This window comes from Zalophus californianus, chromosome 4 (genome assembly GCF_009762305.2).
Source record: "Zalophus californianus isolate mZalCal1 chromosome 4, mZalCal1.pri.v2, whole genome shotgun sequence".
In the NCBI taxonomy this organism is placed as follows: domain Eukaryota; kingdom Metazoa; phylum Chordata; class Mammalia; order Carnivora; family Otariidae; genus Zalophus; species Zalophus californianus.
The window spans coordinates 25,857,944-25,878,257 of NC_045598.1; the positions used below are offsets into that span (position 1 = coordinate 25,857,944).

Sequence of the window (20,314 nt, forward strand, 5' to 3'; positions counted from 1 at the left end):
ATCTACAAAAGGCCAGTAAGTGAAGACAGGTGCTCGACCCTCCCTGTCATCAAAAAGACAGAAATTGTAACAACCAATGAGATTTCATTTTTTATCTATTTTAATCAATGAAACGGATTTAAAACTCACCAACATGCAATGTAGGTAAAGTAGGGGGCAGAGGGCTAGGCCCTCATGTGCTGTTGATGGAGGTGTGTATCAACATAACCTTTCCAAGAACACTGTGGAATTATGCATTAAAATGTAAAATCTACCCACTCTTTGACCCAGCAATTGCACTTCCAAGAATTTATTCTAAGAAGATAATTAGATGAGGGTTTAAGTTGTATGTACAAGAATGTTCTTCACCTAAGTGTCCACAGAAGACTACTGGTTAAATAATTGTGATATATGCAAACCACAGTGGTCCCTTTGCTGATATTCATTCGGAAGGACAAACAAAGCAGGGCTACTTCTATTAACATAGAAAAACGCCATCCCCATTAACCAGATTACAGAACTGCACGTAGAGCATAACTCCAAAGGCATGTGGATCTGCATCCCTGGGCAGATGCACACCTCTGTGTGCATGCACGGAGAGCTGTCTAAATGTACACTCGCCAGATTGGCAGAGGTGAGCCTGGACCCTCTGCGGAGGATGGGCAACCCCAGGGGGGCAAAGCAGGACGGGCGGATCTGGAAGTCAGGAAGGGGGGCAGGGAGTGAATGGGGTGAGGACTCCTGGGGACTCAGTGCTGAGAATAGGGTTACCAGAGCCAGCAAATGAATACACAGGACACTCTGTTAAATTCGGGCTTCAGATGGACCATGGACAAGTTTTTAGTATAAGTATATCCCGTGGCATGTTTGGGACAGACTTCTACTTTAACTATTCAAATTTCTAATTTGAATAATTTAAAATTCCAATTAACTGGGCATCCTGGAGTTTATCTGGCAACCCTAGCTGAGAGGTTCTGGACACATCTCTTGTGGCCTCCCCAGGATGACCCACACCAGCCAGGCAGGGTGCTGAAGCTGAGGCAGGCTTCCTGGGTCCTCCCCCAGCCTCTGACTTAGCTCCAGTTTACCTGCCCATGAAATGGAGTCACCCATTTCTGCCCTACTCTAGGAATTTTGCAGGGAGCGCAGTCTTTAGTGAAGCCACGGAAAAACTCCTGGCCATCAAGTAGCCTGAAGCTGAACACAAAACTCTCGAGGCGCATACAGCCCATACATCTGTAAGATGGAGATAGCAATGTCTGTCCGCAGGGCTGCCGTGGGGATTAAGTGAGAAAATGTATGTAAAGTGCCTGGCATACAGTCAGCGCATAATACAAGTTGATCCCTTTCCCTCTGGTCCGAGGCCGCAGCCCACGCTGTTGTCCCCCGGGGATTACAAATCAAGCATCTCCTGTCGTCTTCAGGATTAGACGACTGGCCTTTTTGATCTTTGCCTTGAAGGGCCAGCTGCCGTGGGCTGACACTCTTCACCTGACTTCACCTCTCTCCAAAGTCTCCGCAGGAGCTCAGCCCCGTATCAGCACTTTCCACGCTCCCGATGCAGTGGAGGAGACAAACTCGCTTTGATAGTGGACTCTCAGGGACGTCGGCCAAGGGGAGCTATCCAGAGCAGGACCCAGGTGTTTTCTAAATGGATTCGGCAACATCCTGACTAGAGAACGCAAGGGGGCCGACATGGCGGGGGGCAGCCCGGCCTCATGGTGGAGCGGGGCCTTCCTCTTCTGGACCCTGTCTGTCTAGGACTTGTCCAGCACAATTGTCTAAGGTGCACTCCTCAATGGAGCTGACCTCTTCCCCAGAAAGCCAAATCTTCAGAGTCGTTCTGACTACTGGATCACCCCCCTCCCCTTCAATGAGGCCCAGGTAGTTCCAAAAATTCTGCCCAAGGTCGGTTAGTCAGTTACAGGCCTAAGAAGCTAGTGTTTATCAGTAAATCCGCAAAGACGGGATTATTTGGCGTCATGTTGATAAGCCCGGTGACAGACAGGCCCAGGCCGCCACGGTGAATGCAGGTAGCACGTGGTTTACTCCCAGCGGCGGCTGCCCCTACTGGTTCCTCCCACCTTCTCGGCCACCCGCCCCGGCCCCTCCACTTGGGGTATTCCAGAAGTCAGTGCAATTCATACTTTTGTGGATGCACAGGTCGCCCCAGGGTCCAGTTCCAGGCCAGATCCATGGGATCTGGTGAGAGCCCCAGCCTCGGCTTCTCTGTGCTTGGCTCCCTTGTTAGCACACCCATCTCTGAGCCACTCTGCCAGGCCACACAAAGACAGCAGCCACACAGACCGGAGCTGGAAGAAACGTTGCCCAGGAGACTGCATGGGGACTCAGTTACAGCAACCTGTGTGCACGGATGGGGTTTGCCTGGGCCTTTTGCCTGCAAGGCTTTGTCCTCTTACCACCAATGACACCGTTATGTGGCTGGGGTAGGGCAGGTCCCTCCTCTGGCCCGTTGGTCCTGCGGCAGAATGCTGAGCCCCCTCGTGTCTGGGCTCCCTCCTCTGTGCCAGGCAGGTGGAAGGAGGGATCCATCAGCCTCTACTCTACCGTACTATTTTATAACCTCTTTTGAATCGCAGACCCTTTGTGAAGCTGATGGAAGTGTGGCTCCTGGACACTTGACAGGAAGCTAATGGGACTGAGAAACTGAATTTTAAGTGTTATTTCACTTTGAGTAATGTAAATATAAATATTTCCGTGTGGCTAATGGCGACCACACTGGACGGCACAGCTCTAGACAAAGGGTCAACGAGCTTTCTCTGTAAAGGACGAGAGAGTAAAGATTTTAGGTTTTGCAGGCCACGTGGTCTCTGTGGCAGCAGCGAGACTCTGAAGTTGTAGCGCAGGCCAACGGTCATAGACAACATGGCCACAAATAGGCTTAGCTGCATGCTAATAAAACTTTATTTACAAAAACAAACACGGACTGGATTTAGCCAGCGGGCCATAGTTTGTTGATCTCTGTTCTAGACCCTTCCTTAAAAAAAAGAAAACACACCCATCCACACACACATCCATATAAATTCAGAATGGCGCTCAGTTAGTTAAGCATCTGACTCTTGATTTCAGCTCAGGTCATGATCTCAGGGTTGTGAGATCGAGCCCCGTGTCAGGCTCGGCTCTGGGCGTGGAGCCTGCTTAAGATTCTCTCTCTCCCTCTTCCCCTGCCCACCCACCCCCTGCTAGCACTTGTTCTAAAATAAATAAATAAATAAAAATAAAAAAATTTTTTTAAGTATCAGAAATTTGCCCCTAATTTCAAGGGGTTTATAGACCTTTGATGTCCAAACTATAAGCCCCGCCCATGATTCCCAGGCTACATACCAGCTCTGATTTAAACAATATCAGTGACTATAACCTCAGATCTGCTCTGCCTGGTGGAAGAGTGCTTGGCATTGTTTCGCAGAGGGGGCCACGTGGGCAGGGTCAATAGGACACTCATGAAAGCCCAAGCCTCAGACAAATATCTGAAAGGATGGTGGCCTGAGGACATCGTGAGGTTCCAGCCAGGGCCCTCTGGCTCGGCCCCTCCCAGCATCTCTGCAGACACCAACTGTGGTGCCCCTGACTCATTCCCACCACCATCCCCAAACACACCCAGTCTCCCCAAGGCCCACATGCTGTAAGAGGAACTCAGGACCAGAGATGCCGTAAGGGATTCCTGAAGAGGCGTCTCTTGGTAAGGAGGTTGTAACTCAAACTTGGAGAGAATTACTTTGGGTTCAGGGACCAAAGGTTTGGGGTGAAGATGTAGCTAGAATGACCAAGATCACAGACTTGATACTGGGAGGAACTGATCATTTTTTTCTAAAGAAATTGGGCTACCTCAAGAGACCTTTAGGGACCATTAGGTCTTTGTCGGGAGCCCTCAGCTAAGGGTGACTATGGTTATGTCAGGAGCCCTCTGTTAAAGTGATCTGGAGTTATGTCAGAAACTATCAGTTAAAGGCATGCAGAATTTTCTCTGGAGCCTTCTCAGGAAGCTTTAGTTAAAAATAACAGACCTTTCTCAGGAGTCCTCAAATGCTCAGGTTAAAGCATCAAACTCTGTCCCCACACCCTGACTACCACGGGTGGATTTTCCCGAAGAAGTAGGACTTGCCCTGTTTCCATAGTCTATTCCTAGTCAGGACAAAGGTGGTATCTGTTTCTATACTGCTTTAACTCCATTTGAAAAAGCATCACTTATTCTTTAAGTTCTTGGAGGCAAGAAAGCTTTCAAATAACTGGCATGCTTTACTAGGGTGTTATGTCATTACTGTTCTTAATTATCATTAACGGTCTTGAAATATGCCTATTAATGATCTCAACACAAAATAGCAGTGTGGGTCTTAGCCAAGAGCAGCACAATTACCTATTAATGAGATGTAAATTTCCCAGGGAAATGACAGAGATCTAGAAGTACCACCTTCTGAACTAATATAATAAAATTAATAATAATAATAGTGTATAATCTGAAGATATTGGTGTTAATTTGAATGCCAACACTATATTTAAACAAGCTGAGAGAAGTGGAAATTATTTGCATAGCTCAAACCAAGAAACCCTAATCTGTGCTATTAAGGAAAAATGGATTTTTCTTCTCTGAATGATCTAACACTGACTCTCTGCAGTGACAAGACGGAGCATAATTTCTTTTTCAGCTACGTTTTGTATTTCTTTTACTTAGACTTTCTATCTTTCTTATTTCCAAAACCAAGCAGAGATACCTTATACAATTAAGCCCGATAGAAAACGGAATTAAAAAAATAAAAACACAACCAAACGCATTTAGAGGACAGACAAGTAGGATGTTACCAGACCCTCAGGGTAAATGACTGGCCCTGAGCTCTGATTTCAATTTTCAGGTTCCTGGGAACATGGCATGGACAACTTAGGTAACCAAGTTACTGGTTAGTAGGCAGCCTTGTTAGGACAGGAGGAAGCTCTGAATCAGGAACACCCCACCCCTGCAGCTGAGAGCCACACGGCCCTGCCCACAGCCGTTCTGACCTCACACGCCAGGCCCCTGTGGCCAGGCCGGGAGGCACCTACCTTCATAGCTGGCGTGGAAGCCCTGCGCGCTGACCGCATAGTCACTGACGAGGCGTAGAGAGAGGGTGGTGGCAGCGCTGACGATGGTAGCTGGCAGCTGAAAGCCTGTGAGCCTGAAAGACAAAGAGGTGCCAATTAGGGAGAAGGACCCCCTTGGGAGATGAGCATCTGTTAAGCGTTTACTGAGCGCCTGCTGGATGCACAATGCTGATTTCGGCGCAGGGAGGGATATGAAAGCAGCCTAACACCGGGCATATGCAAGGTGTCCGAGGACAAAGAGGTGATGGAGCCGAGGTGGTGACAAGCAGCAGTCTTCTGTCATAGACACGTGGAGGCCCTTCCCCCCCGAAGCCACAGGCCATCCCCTGGCCCGGAGGTCTGCCTCATTTATGTCTCTTCTCTTTTCTCCTCTTTGGGTGTCTTCTCTCGTCCCTCCCCTTTCTGGCTAAGGTCCTCTGCGGCTCTGGGTCGACTTCACCACAAAATTGACAACTAATAATTTCCAACAGACAACATTCACTTGGATACTGAGGAAAATATACCCAACGGTAAGTAGCGGAAGGTGGATGCTTCTCATTGCAGACTTTATTCTTTAAAAGGAATGAGTCTACTGCTTTTATAAAAATGGTAAGTGCTTACTAGTTTTAAAAGATGAAACCAAAACAAAAAACAAAAAACAAAAAAAACCAATGCAATCTAGAAATAACTGTTCTTGACAGTTGACATACAAAGAGATGGAGGGATCAACAGCTGGGACCATCGTCAATGAAATAATTTCATACAAATGGGATCATACTGTACATGCTTTTAAAATTAAAATCTTAATTTTTTTTTTCTGTGAGTTCAGTGAAGAAAAAGAAACAGAGGTGAAACAGAAAGAATTGTTGAACTTGAGATAATTCGTTTGCAACACAAGAGAATCATTTGTAAAAGATTCTCCTAATGTTAAAAAGATAAAATAAGGAAGCTTTTACTTAATACTTGGGAACGTATTTTAGGAGAGCAGGTGTCCACGGCTGGGTCCCCCACACATGACCTGAGGATGCACAGAGGAGGTGGTGAGGGGGCCGATCCCCTGTCTGCCTCTGTCCTTTATCTCTTCCCTGAGGCTCACCCTGCCTCGCCGCACCCCAGTCAGGGCTCTGGGAGGGAACTCAAGGTTTACCTTTACCCTCATTTTCAAGTAGTTTGGGATACCGTGGTGCCCCCGGATCCTGCTCTATTCCTCCCATTGTCATATAATATCTGGATGCCCAGATGTCCCCTGGAGTCATGAATCTCGGGTTCAGACACGTTGAATCAGACATGTGTTAATGCCCACTGTGAAAAGCCCTCTGCTAGATGAAGCCCTTGCCCTTCTCACCATCCTAATCTTATAGGATTCATGTTAACTCAAAATAAACCCAAGAAACAGAGAAGGAAAGTGATGGAGTTGTGAAACGGGTGACCAAAGAAGTTCCAAGGTCATGTTCTTTTCTGGTATAAGAGCCTCCAGCAAAAGATGCTTACATCACCCCATAATCTCTCCCCTCCCTGCCCCTGGCCTTCTGTCTCTGTCTCCCTCACTTTCTCACATGGGTCAAAAATTTAGATGTAAAATAGCGAAACATACATATTAGGAAAAAACAGGCTATTTTTTTTCTTGTATCATCTTATGCTAGGGAAGGTCTTTCTAAGAGTGACATGTTTAAAGGACTCCTTTGGCTCCCACTTTCTACCATCATTCTTCTAGGATGCTGTTGCTGCGCGGAATACCTCACCTGCTCACCTGCTACAGAACTGGGCAAATGACCAATCATGACATATCCCTCATCTTTGTGGACCAGTTCAAGGCATGGAGAAGGAGGGCACATAACCCAAACAGGATCGTTCTGAGTCCTTCCACAGGATATGATATACAGATTCCAAGAGCTTTCAGTTTTGGATTCTAAATCATTAGAATGTAATTTTGGGAGTGCCAGTAGACTTCTTATCATTACCCAGAGCCTAGCTGCTTTACAAAATGATATCGCACATGATACAGACAAAGCTGAAAGTGAGAGAAGACAGACAGAACCCTGATGATATATTGTTGAGAGCCTCAATCCAGCCATGCAGAGACATCGACCTCTGCAGCGCCCAATTACATAAGCCAACATTCTTTCTGTTTGCTTGCTTCCTTCTTTCCTTCCTACTTTCCATCCATCCATCCATCCTTCCATCCAGCCATTCCTCCATCCATCCATCCATTTTTCCTTTCCTTCCTTCTTCTCTTTTGCTTTCTCTCTTTTTTTTTTTGCTCAAACTAGTTTGATTTGGGTTCTATCTCTTGCAATTGATTACTGATGGAGACAGCATGAAATCTCAGAGGCATTAATGGAAAATATTGATTGACTTAATTATGTGAAAATTAAAAGCATGTAGCAAAGCAAAAGAAACTGAAAAAAAAGAGGAAAAATACAAACTGGGAAGATTATAATATATATGATAAGAAGAGGGTGAGCATTCATAATCTATAAAGAACACTTACAAATTATGAAAAAGATAAGTAAAAAGGAAAAGGGCAAAGGACACAAACAAAAGCAGAAAAATGATCCACCTACTTAATATAAAAAAATGGAAACTAAATCCACAAGACTCATTTTTCACCTCTCACATTGGCAAATATCCAGACTTGGCAAAGGTTACAGAAAAGAGATCCTGCAGCTATCAAAAAGGTGATGAGGAAATACTACAGATTATACACATGTACTTGACAAATTAGATGAAATGGACATGTTCCTTGAAAAGTGCAAACTACTGTAAGCTCCCCAATAAGAAGTAGATCATTTGAAAAGCCTTATCACTATTAAGGAAATTGAACTAGTAATTTTAAAAATCCCAAAAAAGATATACACCAGCCCAGATGGTTTCACTAGAGAATTCTACCAAGCTTAGAAAGGAGAATTAACATTAATTCTACACAATCTCTTCCAGAAAATAGGGAAAAGAGGGAACACATCCAAATTCATTTATGAGATCAGTATTACCCTGATACCAAAACCGAAGACAGTCCCAAATCAAAAGAACTAAAGACCAATATCCCACATGAATATAACCACAAAATTCCTTAAAAATTATTAGCAAAGAGAATTCAGCAATATAATAAAATAATTATATACCACAACCAAGTGAAGTTTATTCCAAGGATGCAAGGCTAGTTCAATATTTGAAAGTCAATCGTTGTAATCCACCACATTACCAGGCCAAAAGCAGAAAAATCACACAACTATGTTAACTGATGTAGGAAAAAAACACCTGACAAAATTCAACACTCCTTCATGATAGGGGAAAAAAAAAAAAACCTGTCAGAAAACTAAGGAGAGAAGGAAATTTCCTGAACTTGGTAAAGAACATCTACAAAAATCCCACAGCTAACCTCACACTTAATGGTGAAAGACTGAATGCTTTTCCCTGAAGACTGACAATGAATCAAAGATCTAATAAGCCAATTAGAAAGTCAGCAAAAGGCAAAAAGAAATATCTTACTAAAGAAGATATAAGAATGGCAAACAAGTGTATTAGAAATGTTCCACATCACTGGCCATTGGGGAAATGGAAAGTGAGACCATGTAGTAAGGTGAGCTACTTACTACTACATACTGTTAGAACAGATAAAATAAAAATCGTGACAATACCAAATGCTGACAATGATGCAGAGCAAGTGAATCTCCCAAACATTGCTGGTAGGATGTAAAATGGTACACTCTGGAAACAGGCCATTTCTTAAAAAAAAAAAAAAAAAAAAAAAGTCCACAAATACACCAATCATACAATTCAGCAGTCACACTCCTGGGCATTCATCCCAAAGAAATGAAAACTTGTGTCCTCACAAAAACCTTTACACAGTTGTTCATAGCTTTTATTTTTTGGTAATAATCAACAAGTGGAAATGACCCAAATGCCCTGCATAGGTGAATGATGAACACCATTCCATGTACCACAGCACCTCCGCACCATGGAACACTACTCAGCAATAAAAAGGAATGGGCTATTCATACATAGAAAATCTGGATGGATCTCAAGGGCATTATGCTGAGTGGAAAAAAAAAAAAAGCTCATCTCAGAGGATGACACACCAGAGACTCCTGGGTGGCTCAGTCAGTTGAGTGTCCCACTCCTGATTTCAGCTCAGGTCATGATCTTAGGGTCACGAGATCAAGCCCCGCACAAGGCTCAGTCCTAAGTGTGGAGCCTGCTTAAGATTTTCCCTCTCTCCCTCTCCCTCTGCCCCTCTCCCCACCACTCATGTGTATGCATGTGCTCTCTCTCGGTCTCTCTAAAAAAAAAAAAAAAAGATGACATACCAGATGATTCTATTATATCAGGTTCTTGGAATGACATTAAAGAGATCAAAAACAGGGCGCCTGGGTGGCTCAGTAGGTCAAGCATCTGACTTCGGCTCAGCTCATGATCTCAGGGTGTGGGGATGGAGCCCCTAATTGGGCTCCCTGCTCAGTGGGGAGACTGCTTCTCCCTCTACCCCGCCCCCCTGCTTGTGATTTCTGTCTCTCTCAAATAAATAAATAAAATATTTAAAAAAGAGAGATGGAAAACTCTCTTTTCCATCCAGATTTGTGGTTGCCAAGAGTGAGGGATGGGGAGAGGAAGTGAAGTGGGGTGACTATAAAGGAGTAGCACGGGGGAGACCTTTGTGGCGATGGACCAGGTATGTACCCTGATTGCAGTGGTCGTTACATAAATGCACACATGTGACAAACGGACAAAGTCATATGCATATTCCCTGTGCCACTGTCAGTCTCCTGGTTTTACTATTTTACTATCGTTACATTAGATGTACCCATTGGGGGAAACTGGGAAAGGTACATGGAACCTCTGTACTACCCTTTCAACTTTCTATGAATCTATAATGACTTCTAAATTTAAAGTTTTTAAAAATTATACTTATGGCTCACACTATGTTTCTATCAGACAGCACCTGAGTCCTCCATTAGCTCTGATTCGGTCTACCTAGATCGAGCCTTGAGCTCCTACTTGGTCTTTGCCAGGCCCCTCTCTTCAGCTGCCTCCTGTACAATCCAGCTCCTACGTTGCACCCCACCGCCACTACAAACATACCTGCAGCCTGGCTGGGTCCCTGCCCACCAGAACCATACTCCAGCCCCAAAGCCACTGTCCCCAAAACTCACCTGTCCCTTGGCTTCCTTCCGACATGCCCACACCCAGATATGCGTGTCTGCCAATGACAGATTCCTGCCCCCAATGGACCCTGCCATTAAAATATCAAATTGTCCCCACTGGGGCCAGACCTCTATCTGCCTCTGCTCTCCAGGCCCTATCCCAACCAGCCCTAGGTGTCTCCAACCTCCAAATGGGCCCAGGTCACAGCAGGTGCAACTTGCCTCTCACCCGTGTTCGCCAGAATTATGCCCTTGGGTGCCCTTCCCAGATAGTCTGGGAAACTCTTCCTTCAACAACATACAGCTTCATGTAGGACTCTCACACTTCACCGAGGCTGCTTCCATGATAATTCTGAGCTGCCGTTAAAGACTCCTAGGCCCTAGTTTCTTGGTACTATATTGACACAGGCCGCGCATAGCTAATGTACACTGTCAACAAACAATTACAGTTTTATCGCTTGCAATATATGGAATTGCAGCTTACAAGGCATTTTTTCTAATCAGATATTTACCATTCTGCTCTTTCTTTCCCAGCCTTGGTAGATAAATTCTAACATGGAGAATTCCTCAAAAGCGATAATGCTGGAGCGGGGGGTGAAAGTCTGGATCTCCTGTCTGGATCCTTGAATCATCACTCCCCTGCCTCTGTGCCTGTTCTTCCCTTACCCACTCCTGATCGCTGAATAAATCTGAGACACGCTGATGACCTCACAGTCAGGAAGAGTTACCATGCTGCATGTCGGAATAAGCAAATAAAACTTTCAAATGTTTCCATCGTTTATCTGACGCATCTACATACCATATTGAAAGGAGTGGGGCATCCTTCAAGAGTGGAATCCAGACTTATCAGAGACATGGGCTAATAGGATGACAAAACCAGCAAGAGCCCCTCCTGCTGTTGGCTCTCTTCCTCACTGATTCTAAAATGTGCAGAGAGCTTGGTGGCATGGCCACAGATGTAAGTGAATACTCCTCTTCGGCTTTCTCAAGCCTTCCTGTCTTTCCCGCTCCTCAAGAACCTTCTCTTTGCTCTGCCTCCACGCCCAGATCACCCAGGTTCTTGGACCCTGGTGATGTCCAAGACCCCAAACTTCTCACTCTCCCAGTGCTGAATCCACCAATGGCTTCCCGTTGTTCTTAAGATTAAGGCCAGGACCCTTAGTGACTTCCACACAGCTTGGAAGACTCAGCCCCTGCCAGAGTCTCTGCCCTGTATCCCACCTGGCTCCGGCCCCTCCAGTCTTCCTTGGTCAAGGGCAGGGGTGGTGGTCAGCCCAGAGTGCAGGCAATAAGGGGTGCATTTCCCGTGGAGAATTCGAAAATGATAGTAAAATGGAGGCTTCCCATGAGGCTGCACTCCAAACACTTGTCAGCGATAAAATGTTCTTCCCTCACCTTTGTCCCCACTCCCCTCCTGGCTTCAGTTCCTTCAATACACCAACCTGCCCCTCCTCAGGGTCTTTGCACATGCTGTTTCCTTTTTAGAGCACTTTCTCACATCCCCTCCACCTCCTGGGCTAAAAAACTCCCTCTCATCATTCAAATCTCGTCACAAATGTCTCAACATTTCAGTGCTTCTGAAAGAGGCGTCCTTGACCTCCCAGACCAGTCAATCCATTTGCATCCTCATGGGTCCCTGTGGGAAGTCACTGGTGCTCCTCAGCACGTACCCCTGGCTTTTCTTTCTTCCCGGACACACCGTGGCTCTGGGCAGGTCTGGCCATGGCACTGGCTTTGCCAAGGATACGCGGGTAGCAGTGGAGTGTGCTCTTTCTGGGAGGGAGGCTTGAGGACCCTGTGCACCTCTTGCCCAATTCCCCCACTGCAGTAATCCGGGGTCCCTGACTACCTGGGTCTCCCGGTGACTCCACGCAGCAGAGAGCAGAGTCCCTGTGAGCTGTTCTTGAACTTACAGTTTGAGCAAGAAATAAACTTGGTGAGTTAAACCACTGAGATTTGACGGTTGTTTGTTACTACAGTGTTTTCAAATGTAGCTTTTATTATTATTCAGGTGTGGTGAGGCCAGCAGATCAGGAGAGGATTGCCAGCAAAATGATAGTTTGTTTACTCTCGATTCCCAAGAGAAAGGGGCACAGGGCAGCCTTCTGAGGACAGGGACAGAGCACTGCCCAAACACCGCTGTGACTGCAAAGCCCCACGCCTCAAGCGAAAGCAGAGATCTATCCTCCCAGGGATGACACAGACGGGACGCCCCTCGCGTGATGCTGCTCAAGGCTTTGTCCTTGCATTACTCGGCCTGCCTTTCTCTCTGCATCAGCTCACGTCTCTCTCCCCTCCACCCACACTGGCCTGTACACTTTTCTTGAATGTGCCATGTTTCTTCCCACCCCAGGGCCTTTGCATCGGCTGTCCGTAGGGCTGCATGCATTGCCCCCCCGCCTTAGCTATCCAAACTGCCACCACCTCACCTACCCATCTCCCACTAGCTTCTCAGGTCTCAGATTGAACGTTACCTCCTCTGGGAAAGGGCAGAGGGATCCCTGATCATTGTTCTCAGAGGACAGAGTACTTCTTCCTTTGCAATATTCATTCCAACTGTAATGGCTTGATTTTCTTATTGAATTACTTGGGATATATCTGTCTTTCCTTTCTGATGATAAGTCCCTTGAAGGCAAGGACTAGGGTTACCTTTTTCTCTGCATCACTAGTATATAGCACATACTAGATGCGATAGTGTTATAAACTGAATGCCCCCCCACCAAATTCTTATGTTGAAAGTCAACTCCCCCCATGTGTGATAATTAGAAGGTGGAGCCTTTGGGAGGTAATTAGGATTAAATGAGGTTGTGAGGGCGGAGCTCTCTTGTGTGGGATACTTGAACGGGATCTCTGCTCTCCACCATGTGAAGGTACAAGGAGAAGTTGGCAGTCTACAGCCCAGAAGATAGCTCTCACTAGATCCTCACATGCTGGCCCCCTGACCTTGCAGGTCAGTCTCCAGAGTGATGGGAAATACATCTCTGTTGTTTACAAGCCACCCAGTCTATGGAACGCTTGTTATTGCAGCCAAGCTGATTAAGGCAAATATAAAATGAATGAATGAATGAATATTCAACCATCAGAGAATAGACAGAAAAGGCCTGACTATTGTTTGAAGCCAGCTTACAAGGTTGGCCTTGGCTGGTATTGAACGTGGATTTCGGGAGGGTCCCCACCTTTCCCAGAACTGGTAAGGGTGGCCTAAACTATCTGCATGAACATTACAGTTCACACTACACACCTGCCTTCCCTCTGGGAGTCTGGAACTTTGGTACATGCCGGGCAGACAGTGCCTATGTCGCCTGCTCCCAGGAAAAAGTCTGGGCACTCAGTCTCCAGTGGGCCTTCCTGGGGGTAGCATTTCACATGTGTCGTCACAGTTCCTTGTCGGGGCGATTAAGCACGTTCTGCGTGAACCCACTGGAAAAGGACTCCTGGCAGCCGGTGCCGGGCTTCCCCCAGACTTCATCCCGTGCACGGTTTCCCATGGCCGTTTTGCTCTGTAGCCTTCACCGTGACAGATCATAGTCATGAGGACAACTATAGGCTGCCTCCTCTGAATCCTTCCAGCACATCATGGAAGCTGAGGGTGGTCACGGGGACCCCCAGCACAGAGGGCGACAATGACCACAACCAGATCCGTCTGCAAAGTACAAATACTAGACTGTTCTGCAAAGGATATTCTAGGGTGTCTGTCAGTTAAACAGAATTGGAAAATGCTGGGTTAAACAAAGTTAGGCAAGGAGTTTTCAGAAAATAAACAAAAATAAAGTGCTTGTGGAAGCATTTAATAACTGAATAGCAAACTCGCAAGACAGGAATAGATGATGCCGAGAGCTCCCAACACATTTGACCCTTTTATTCTTAAGAGCGTATGGCCTGGGGTTCTGTGGGACATCCTCTAGGAAATTAGATGCCCAGACAAGGCAGGTCACAATGTTCGAGGCTGCCGATGTTCCTCGTCTTGGAAGCCCTGAAACCCAGGATGACCGAAAGGCCAAGGAGATGGTCCCTGTGCTGTTCCAAGACCCAGGGATCCTGGCAATAAATCCCTATTTCTGAGGATGATTCATGCGTGTCACTTCCCTGAAATCTTCAAGAGCCCAACTAATAGAAAATTATCCAGGAATAAATAGGAATACAGCAAATTGGGCCTTTATTGGATGGCTCTCATTTAAGGTTCTTAGCACATCAAATGGTAATATAAAAAAAGACATGTCAATTGACCTTGGGAATAAAAGAGTAAATGCAAGCAACATTTATCACACTGACAGGCTTGGCAAATAGTGTTTTGATTTGCCAGCAGCCTTACTCCAGACAGCAACCACTAGTTAGATACATAAACCATTAAGCTAGAAACAGAACTATCATTACAGGCACTGTCTAGTCATTTGCAGGTAATTGATGGACATTAGTCATAATCACACACAATACACAGACACACACATACACCCCTATAGACACACGTTCTCTCTGGTGATTCCCATTTGCATTGCATCAAGAGCTTCTAAAATGGAAACTTGCAAAAAAAAACCAACAACAACGGGCTTTCTGTGCTTTTAAGTGTCTGTGTCATAAGCTCTTTCTTTTCTTAGAGCACCCTGTGGGCTGGGGTGCTGTGGAGCACTCTCTGGGAGATGGGATGCCCAGAGAAGGCAGGTCCCAGAGCTCATGCTATTGCTACATAGGTCATGAGAGCACTGACACTCCTGGTCTCGGAAGCCCTGAAACCCACAGTAACCAAAAATCTGTAGCAATGGGTCTTGTGCCATCCCAAGACTGGGGATCCTTGGAATACACCCCCCATTTCTGAGGATCACCTGGCATTAGCCAGATATCTGCTGAAAAATCCCAGCTTAAGTCCAAAGGATCTTCTCTAAAATGTCTCAGTCTATTCCGAAAACATCCACTGGCTTCAAAAACGTCCGCCTTCAGCTGCGCATGTACAGACATTTTGGGGGAGGCCAGTATACCTGTCCTAAGTATGGCTGGGTAGGAGCAATGCTAGGCATCCAAATCTCTAGATACACTGTCTGGGAGGCATGCAGGCTTTAAGAAGCAAGGTCTGGAGTCAGAGCAGGCCCACCTGCTGACAGCTAAAAATAAGGAAGCAGCATTGTATGCTCAGAATGCAAATGTTAAGCACGCTCACTCTGTCAATACCCAGGAGTATTTGCCATAGAACTGCAGCTCCTGATTCTGCAGGAAGGAGTCTTGGATATTCTCTCTCCATGCTGCATCCAGTGTTATGTTAGTAGATTTGCCTGAGAAAACCTGCAAATAATTTTGGGAAATGCTACATCCAAAGTAGCACCATAGTTCTCAAACCGTGTGCCACGGCATGCTAGGGTGCTGCGGGAAATTTGTAAGAGCAGTGTGGAATATTTTAAATTTTCAAAGGAATCTCTGACACTCAGTTTCTGTTGGCCACACAAAGTATAGCTCGAGGCAGTTCACAGTTTCAACATGAAGCTACATTCCATTAAATGACATCATATCTTTGCAAAGTTGGTGGTTGGTGTGATATAAAGCAGGTACTGTATGAAGTCACTGTGGAACACAATATGAGGGTGGTGGTGTCCAATCTGATTCCAAGGTTTGAGAAGCTGTGCATAGCCTAATAAGTACACACATTCCATTAGTAACCAGTGGTGGTTATTTAAGAATGAAATAAAAATAGGATTTTTTTCTTTCAATTTATATTTATTATTTTTTCAAACAGCTATAAAATTGTTATGGTGTATATACTTATTTAGCCATTTGGCCTTAACTATTTAATAAGTAGAACTGATAGGTGTCTTTTACCCATGGAGCACCCATTTTACCCGTGGAAAAATAACTGAAGCACTTAATGGCACTTCAAACTAAGAAATGTTGGGAACCTGTGCATGAGTGTATTAAAGGCTCTGAGAAGTCCTGCAGCCAGAAAAATAGACAAACACAGTTGAAGCCAACATGCCCCATACTTCTTGGTCCAGCACACCCATGAGCAGCCTTCTTTACGACAAAAGTTTGGAAAATCTAGGTGGCTGTTAGCCAGGATTTGCTCTATGATCTGACAGGTTCCAAAAAGTGACCAGAGGCTGACTTATTCCTATTATTAACATTTAAAAATTATTTCTCATCAACCATGGATTCAACAAATATTAATTGTGTGCCCTATTAAACGTCATGCACTATGTTTAGTTCTGAGGATAGAAATGTATAAGACATAGACCTGGTCCTCAAGAAGTTCACCCTCAAAAGTAGAAACTTCCATTAATGTATCCCAGAAATTCAGCCACATCTCATCACCTTCATTACTATCATCCTGTTCACCCCACCTCCATCTCTTGCCTTGGCGATTGCAATAACCTCCCAACTGTTCTCCCTACATCCCTCTTGCCCCCTACAGACTATTCTCAATACAGCAGCCGGCATGATACTTTAAGTCAGATTATGTCACTTCTCTGCTTATGACTCTTCTAAAGGTGTCCCGCTTAATTTGGGATAAAGCCCAAGGCTTCATAATGACCCAAAGGCCCTGGGCAAACCTCTGTCACCATCACGCACTCCCGTTCTCTCTCTCTTTATCACCAAATAGTCTTCCCTGCTCGCTCACTCCAGCCATAATGGCCCCCTCTCTGTTCCCTGAACGTAGCTGGCAAGTTTCTGTCTCCGAGCCTTTGCACCTGCTATTCCCTCAGCTTTTCCCAGCTATTCCATTTCCTCCCCTGCACGTACTTGACTGGTTCCCTCATCTTGTTCAGGCTTTTTTCTCACATATCACCTTTCCACCGAGGTCTTCAAGGTCTTCGATGACCACTCTATTTAAAATTGCAACCCTCTCCCCTCCCCCCTTCCTGTCTCCTGATCTCTTAGTTCTACATTTCTTATCACCACCTGACATAATATATATTTGATTAATCCTTATTTATTAAGTCCACCTTTCCCCATTATTCTGTGAATTCCATGAGGACAGGGATTTTGATCCATTGGTTCCCTGGTCTATGCCCATCATTAGAGATCAGTGCTAGGCACACAGTAGGAGTTAATTAATTGTACTACTGCTGAAGACACAATGAAAATGTAACACAGTAAGTTCAGTGAGAGCGATTCCCAGGGAATTCGACATCATCAGCCTGAGCTGATCTAAAAGGATAAATTGTTAGCCAATCATCCAAAGGGCATGGAGGGTAGCAGGAGAACAGTGAGGTCATTTCAAGCAAAGAGGATGGCATGAGCAGAGGAAAGACAAAATCCAACTCCACATGTAATTTATGAAATTGGTCTCCAACCAATGACAGGAGAACAAATGGATACAACCAGCTGTTCATCCTCCATGTGTTTCCCATGACTGCTTAATTACTAGTCTCCCCAAGAGAGGGGATTTTTCGGGAGGCTGCTCAGCCTTCTAGCAGATGCAGACTTTATCTGCTTTCGTGGGATCCTGGAAAACCTTGACCCAACTTGGCCTTTCATGACAGGTGCAGTTAATAGTAAAGAGCCCTTCCCTGTGCCCTCAGCTGGGGATAGGACGGGACTGAGCCCCAGGGGCAGTGAGACAGCTTGGTCACCTGGGAGTTTTTGCAGGGGGTCCGGGCAATCTCTCAAGCTCTTTTCCCCAGCATCTGTCTGAATTTCTAACTCTAGTCTGGCTTCCGGGATTTTTCAGGCCACCATACTGCATAACTCTGAGGGCTGTGATTCATATCATAGTCGATGGCCCTGGGTTGAGAACTGTTGCCTTGTCCCTGGGCTCCGTCTCTTTGCCTGGAACCTCAGAATTAGACAACTGTCAGCTTGAATTTGGAACTGAGTTTCGCCCCCTGGATGACATCTTCAATCATCTTTGGTGCAAAGCGGGGACTGATCCAGCACAATCCCATGATCCCCAAGGTCTGGCCCACGTCTACGGGGGGTAAAATGACACAAAGAAAGACATGAAAGCTCCAGAGATAATGGCAAGATTTGAGGGACTGCTGTGTGAAGGGATGGAGTATCACGTTCACAGAGGGGTCCCACTGACCACGCTGCCTGATGTTGCCCGGTCTTCACACTCTGGTCACTCAGATTTACTGTCTTCCTACTCCTGACACTGAATGTCTTATTTACCGGCACTTTTTGTTCATTGCCTATTCCTCCTCTGCTTGAACCTAAGCTCCACTTAGAACAAGGACTTTGTCGTCTTGTTTACCTTTTTACGTTCAGTGCCTAGCATACAGTAGGTGCTCAATAAATACATGGGAAAGTAAATGAAAGAATGAAAGAAGGAGGGGAGGGAGGGGCGAAAGGGGGGAGGGAGGGAGGGAGGAAGGAAGGAAGGAAGGAAGGAAGGAAGGAAGGAAGGAGGAAGGAGGAGTTGGTGGTGTCAGAGTAGTTGGGAAAAGAAAGTGTTTCAAGAAGAATGAGGTCCGTGGTGGTCAACACTTTTGAGGGGACTGGTACAGAAGGACTGGAGGGCCAATGGATTTGGCAGGTAGAACAGTAGTGACTTTTTTTTCCAGAGCAGTCTAAGTGGAGTGGTAAGGCTGAAAGTGGGTTGCAGTGGGTTAAGCTGTTCACAGGAAGGAAGGAAGTAGAGACCACTGAGTCTAGACCGCTCCCCCAAGGCACGGCATTGAAAGGAAGAGGGTCAATAGAAAGCTACTTTTAAACAAAAGCCTTTTTAAACCCCTAATCAGAAAGGCTCATTTCTGCCTTTCTCTCCCGCCTGTCCTTTCCTGTGGCTTCTCTCAGAGCACATACCGTTAATCATCTCTCATTACTTTATTTTTTAATAGAATAAGCAAGTTCATGGGCATTTGTTTCAGTTTGATACACATTCTCTTGGCAGGATAATAATTGATACCATAAGTGACCTCATTAATCAGCAGGGTCAATTAGAACGAGGACAATTTGCCATGTTGCCTGTCTAAGAAAGCCTGAAAGCTCCCCACTATCTCTAGGCCTTCCTATGGCGACTTCCATGGGTGACTGACTCCTCATTAGTCCATTCTTAGTCTCCCCAAGCAAAGTGGAGACAAGAAATCGCCAGAGAAGTTAAAATTTAGTGGCACACATAGGGAGTCAGTAAGAGTCCATTTTCATTGCTGGGCTTTGCCATCCTTGAAGCCCTCTTCCTGTTTCTCTTCCTTGGGGAAAACAGGTCTGTACTACTCCAGGAATTTCCAAAGAGGCAAGCAAAAATACAACTTTAGTAGATGAACTTCTTAAAATGTAGGAAGAAAGCATGCCGTGTCAAGGCAACCTCTGGTGAATCTTTTGAACAAGGGGAATTCTCTCTGCAAAGTGCCTTATCATCACCTTCATTCCCTTTTGAAAAGAGTTACCAGGTGTGAAAATCAGGAAAAAGTAACAAGTATGGAATATTTGGGTTCCAACAAGGCATTTATACATGCACAAGAAGAGGAAGGGTGGGCTGGACATTAACGCAATCGTAATTCTTTCCCGGCTCAACAACCATGTGCACATGTCATCTGGGCCTAGGGCTTTGTAACAGAGGCCAATTCTCAGTCCTCCTCTGTTCACTGCAATTTTTACATAAATTCCTTAGTTTGGAATAATTTGTGATTTACAGAAAAGTTACAAAGATTGTACAGAGAATTACCGTACACCTTTCACTCAATTTCTCCTGATGTGAACATCCTCCGTAACCATGGTAGTTGGTCAAAAATGATGAACACTAGCATTTTACTATTAACCAAACTACAGCCTTTATTTTGATGTCACTAGGTTTTCCACAAATGTTCTTTTTCTGTTCCAAGACCCAATCCAGGATACCACTTTGCATTTAGCACCATAATTTTTAATGTCTTGTATGGGAACACGGATGGCACACTGGTCACCTCGTGGCTGGTGTGACCAAGACCCAAATCCAAAAGGCCCCCTCCGACTTAATCCAAGAGGACCTGCATTGAAGAGTAAGTTGTGTCCTTGGATCCTAGACGCAAACTATACAAGTCTAGTTGCCTAACATTCTTGGAGCTGATTGTGTGACTTGGTGCCCAGAAATAAGACCTTGGGGTACCTTCCCAGGACTAGTGTCCACAGGGAGATGATGATTCTGGTCTATCCGTGTGGGTCTGTTTACCTGCTAACTGCTTTTATTTTCCTAAATCATTTTTAAAACTAAGAATCTT

At 45.5% G+C, this 20,314-nt stretch overlaps 1 protein-coding gene across 1 annotated transcript in view; it reads right to left on the reverse strand.

The window, feature by feature from the left end:
• The window catches only part of CSMD2 (CUB and Sushi multiple domains 2), a 594,848-nt gene that overhangs the window by 480,934 nt on the left and 93,600 nt on the right, over positions 1-20,314 (reverse strand). Inside the window, exon 3 of the mRNA XM_027615123.2 lies at positions 5,035-5,147. Coding sequence (XP_027470924.1) covers positions 5,035-5,147 — 113 coding nt within the window. The remainder of the gene's footprint in view (positions 1-5,034; positions 5,148-20,314) is intronic.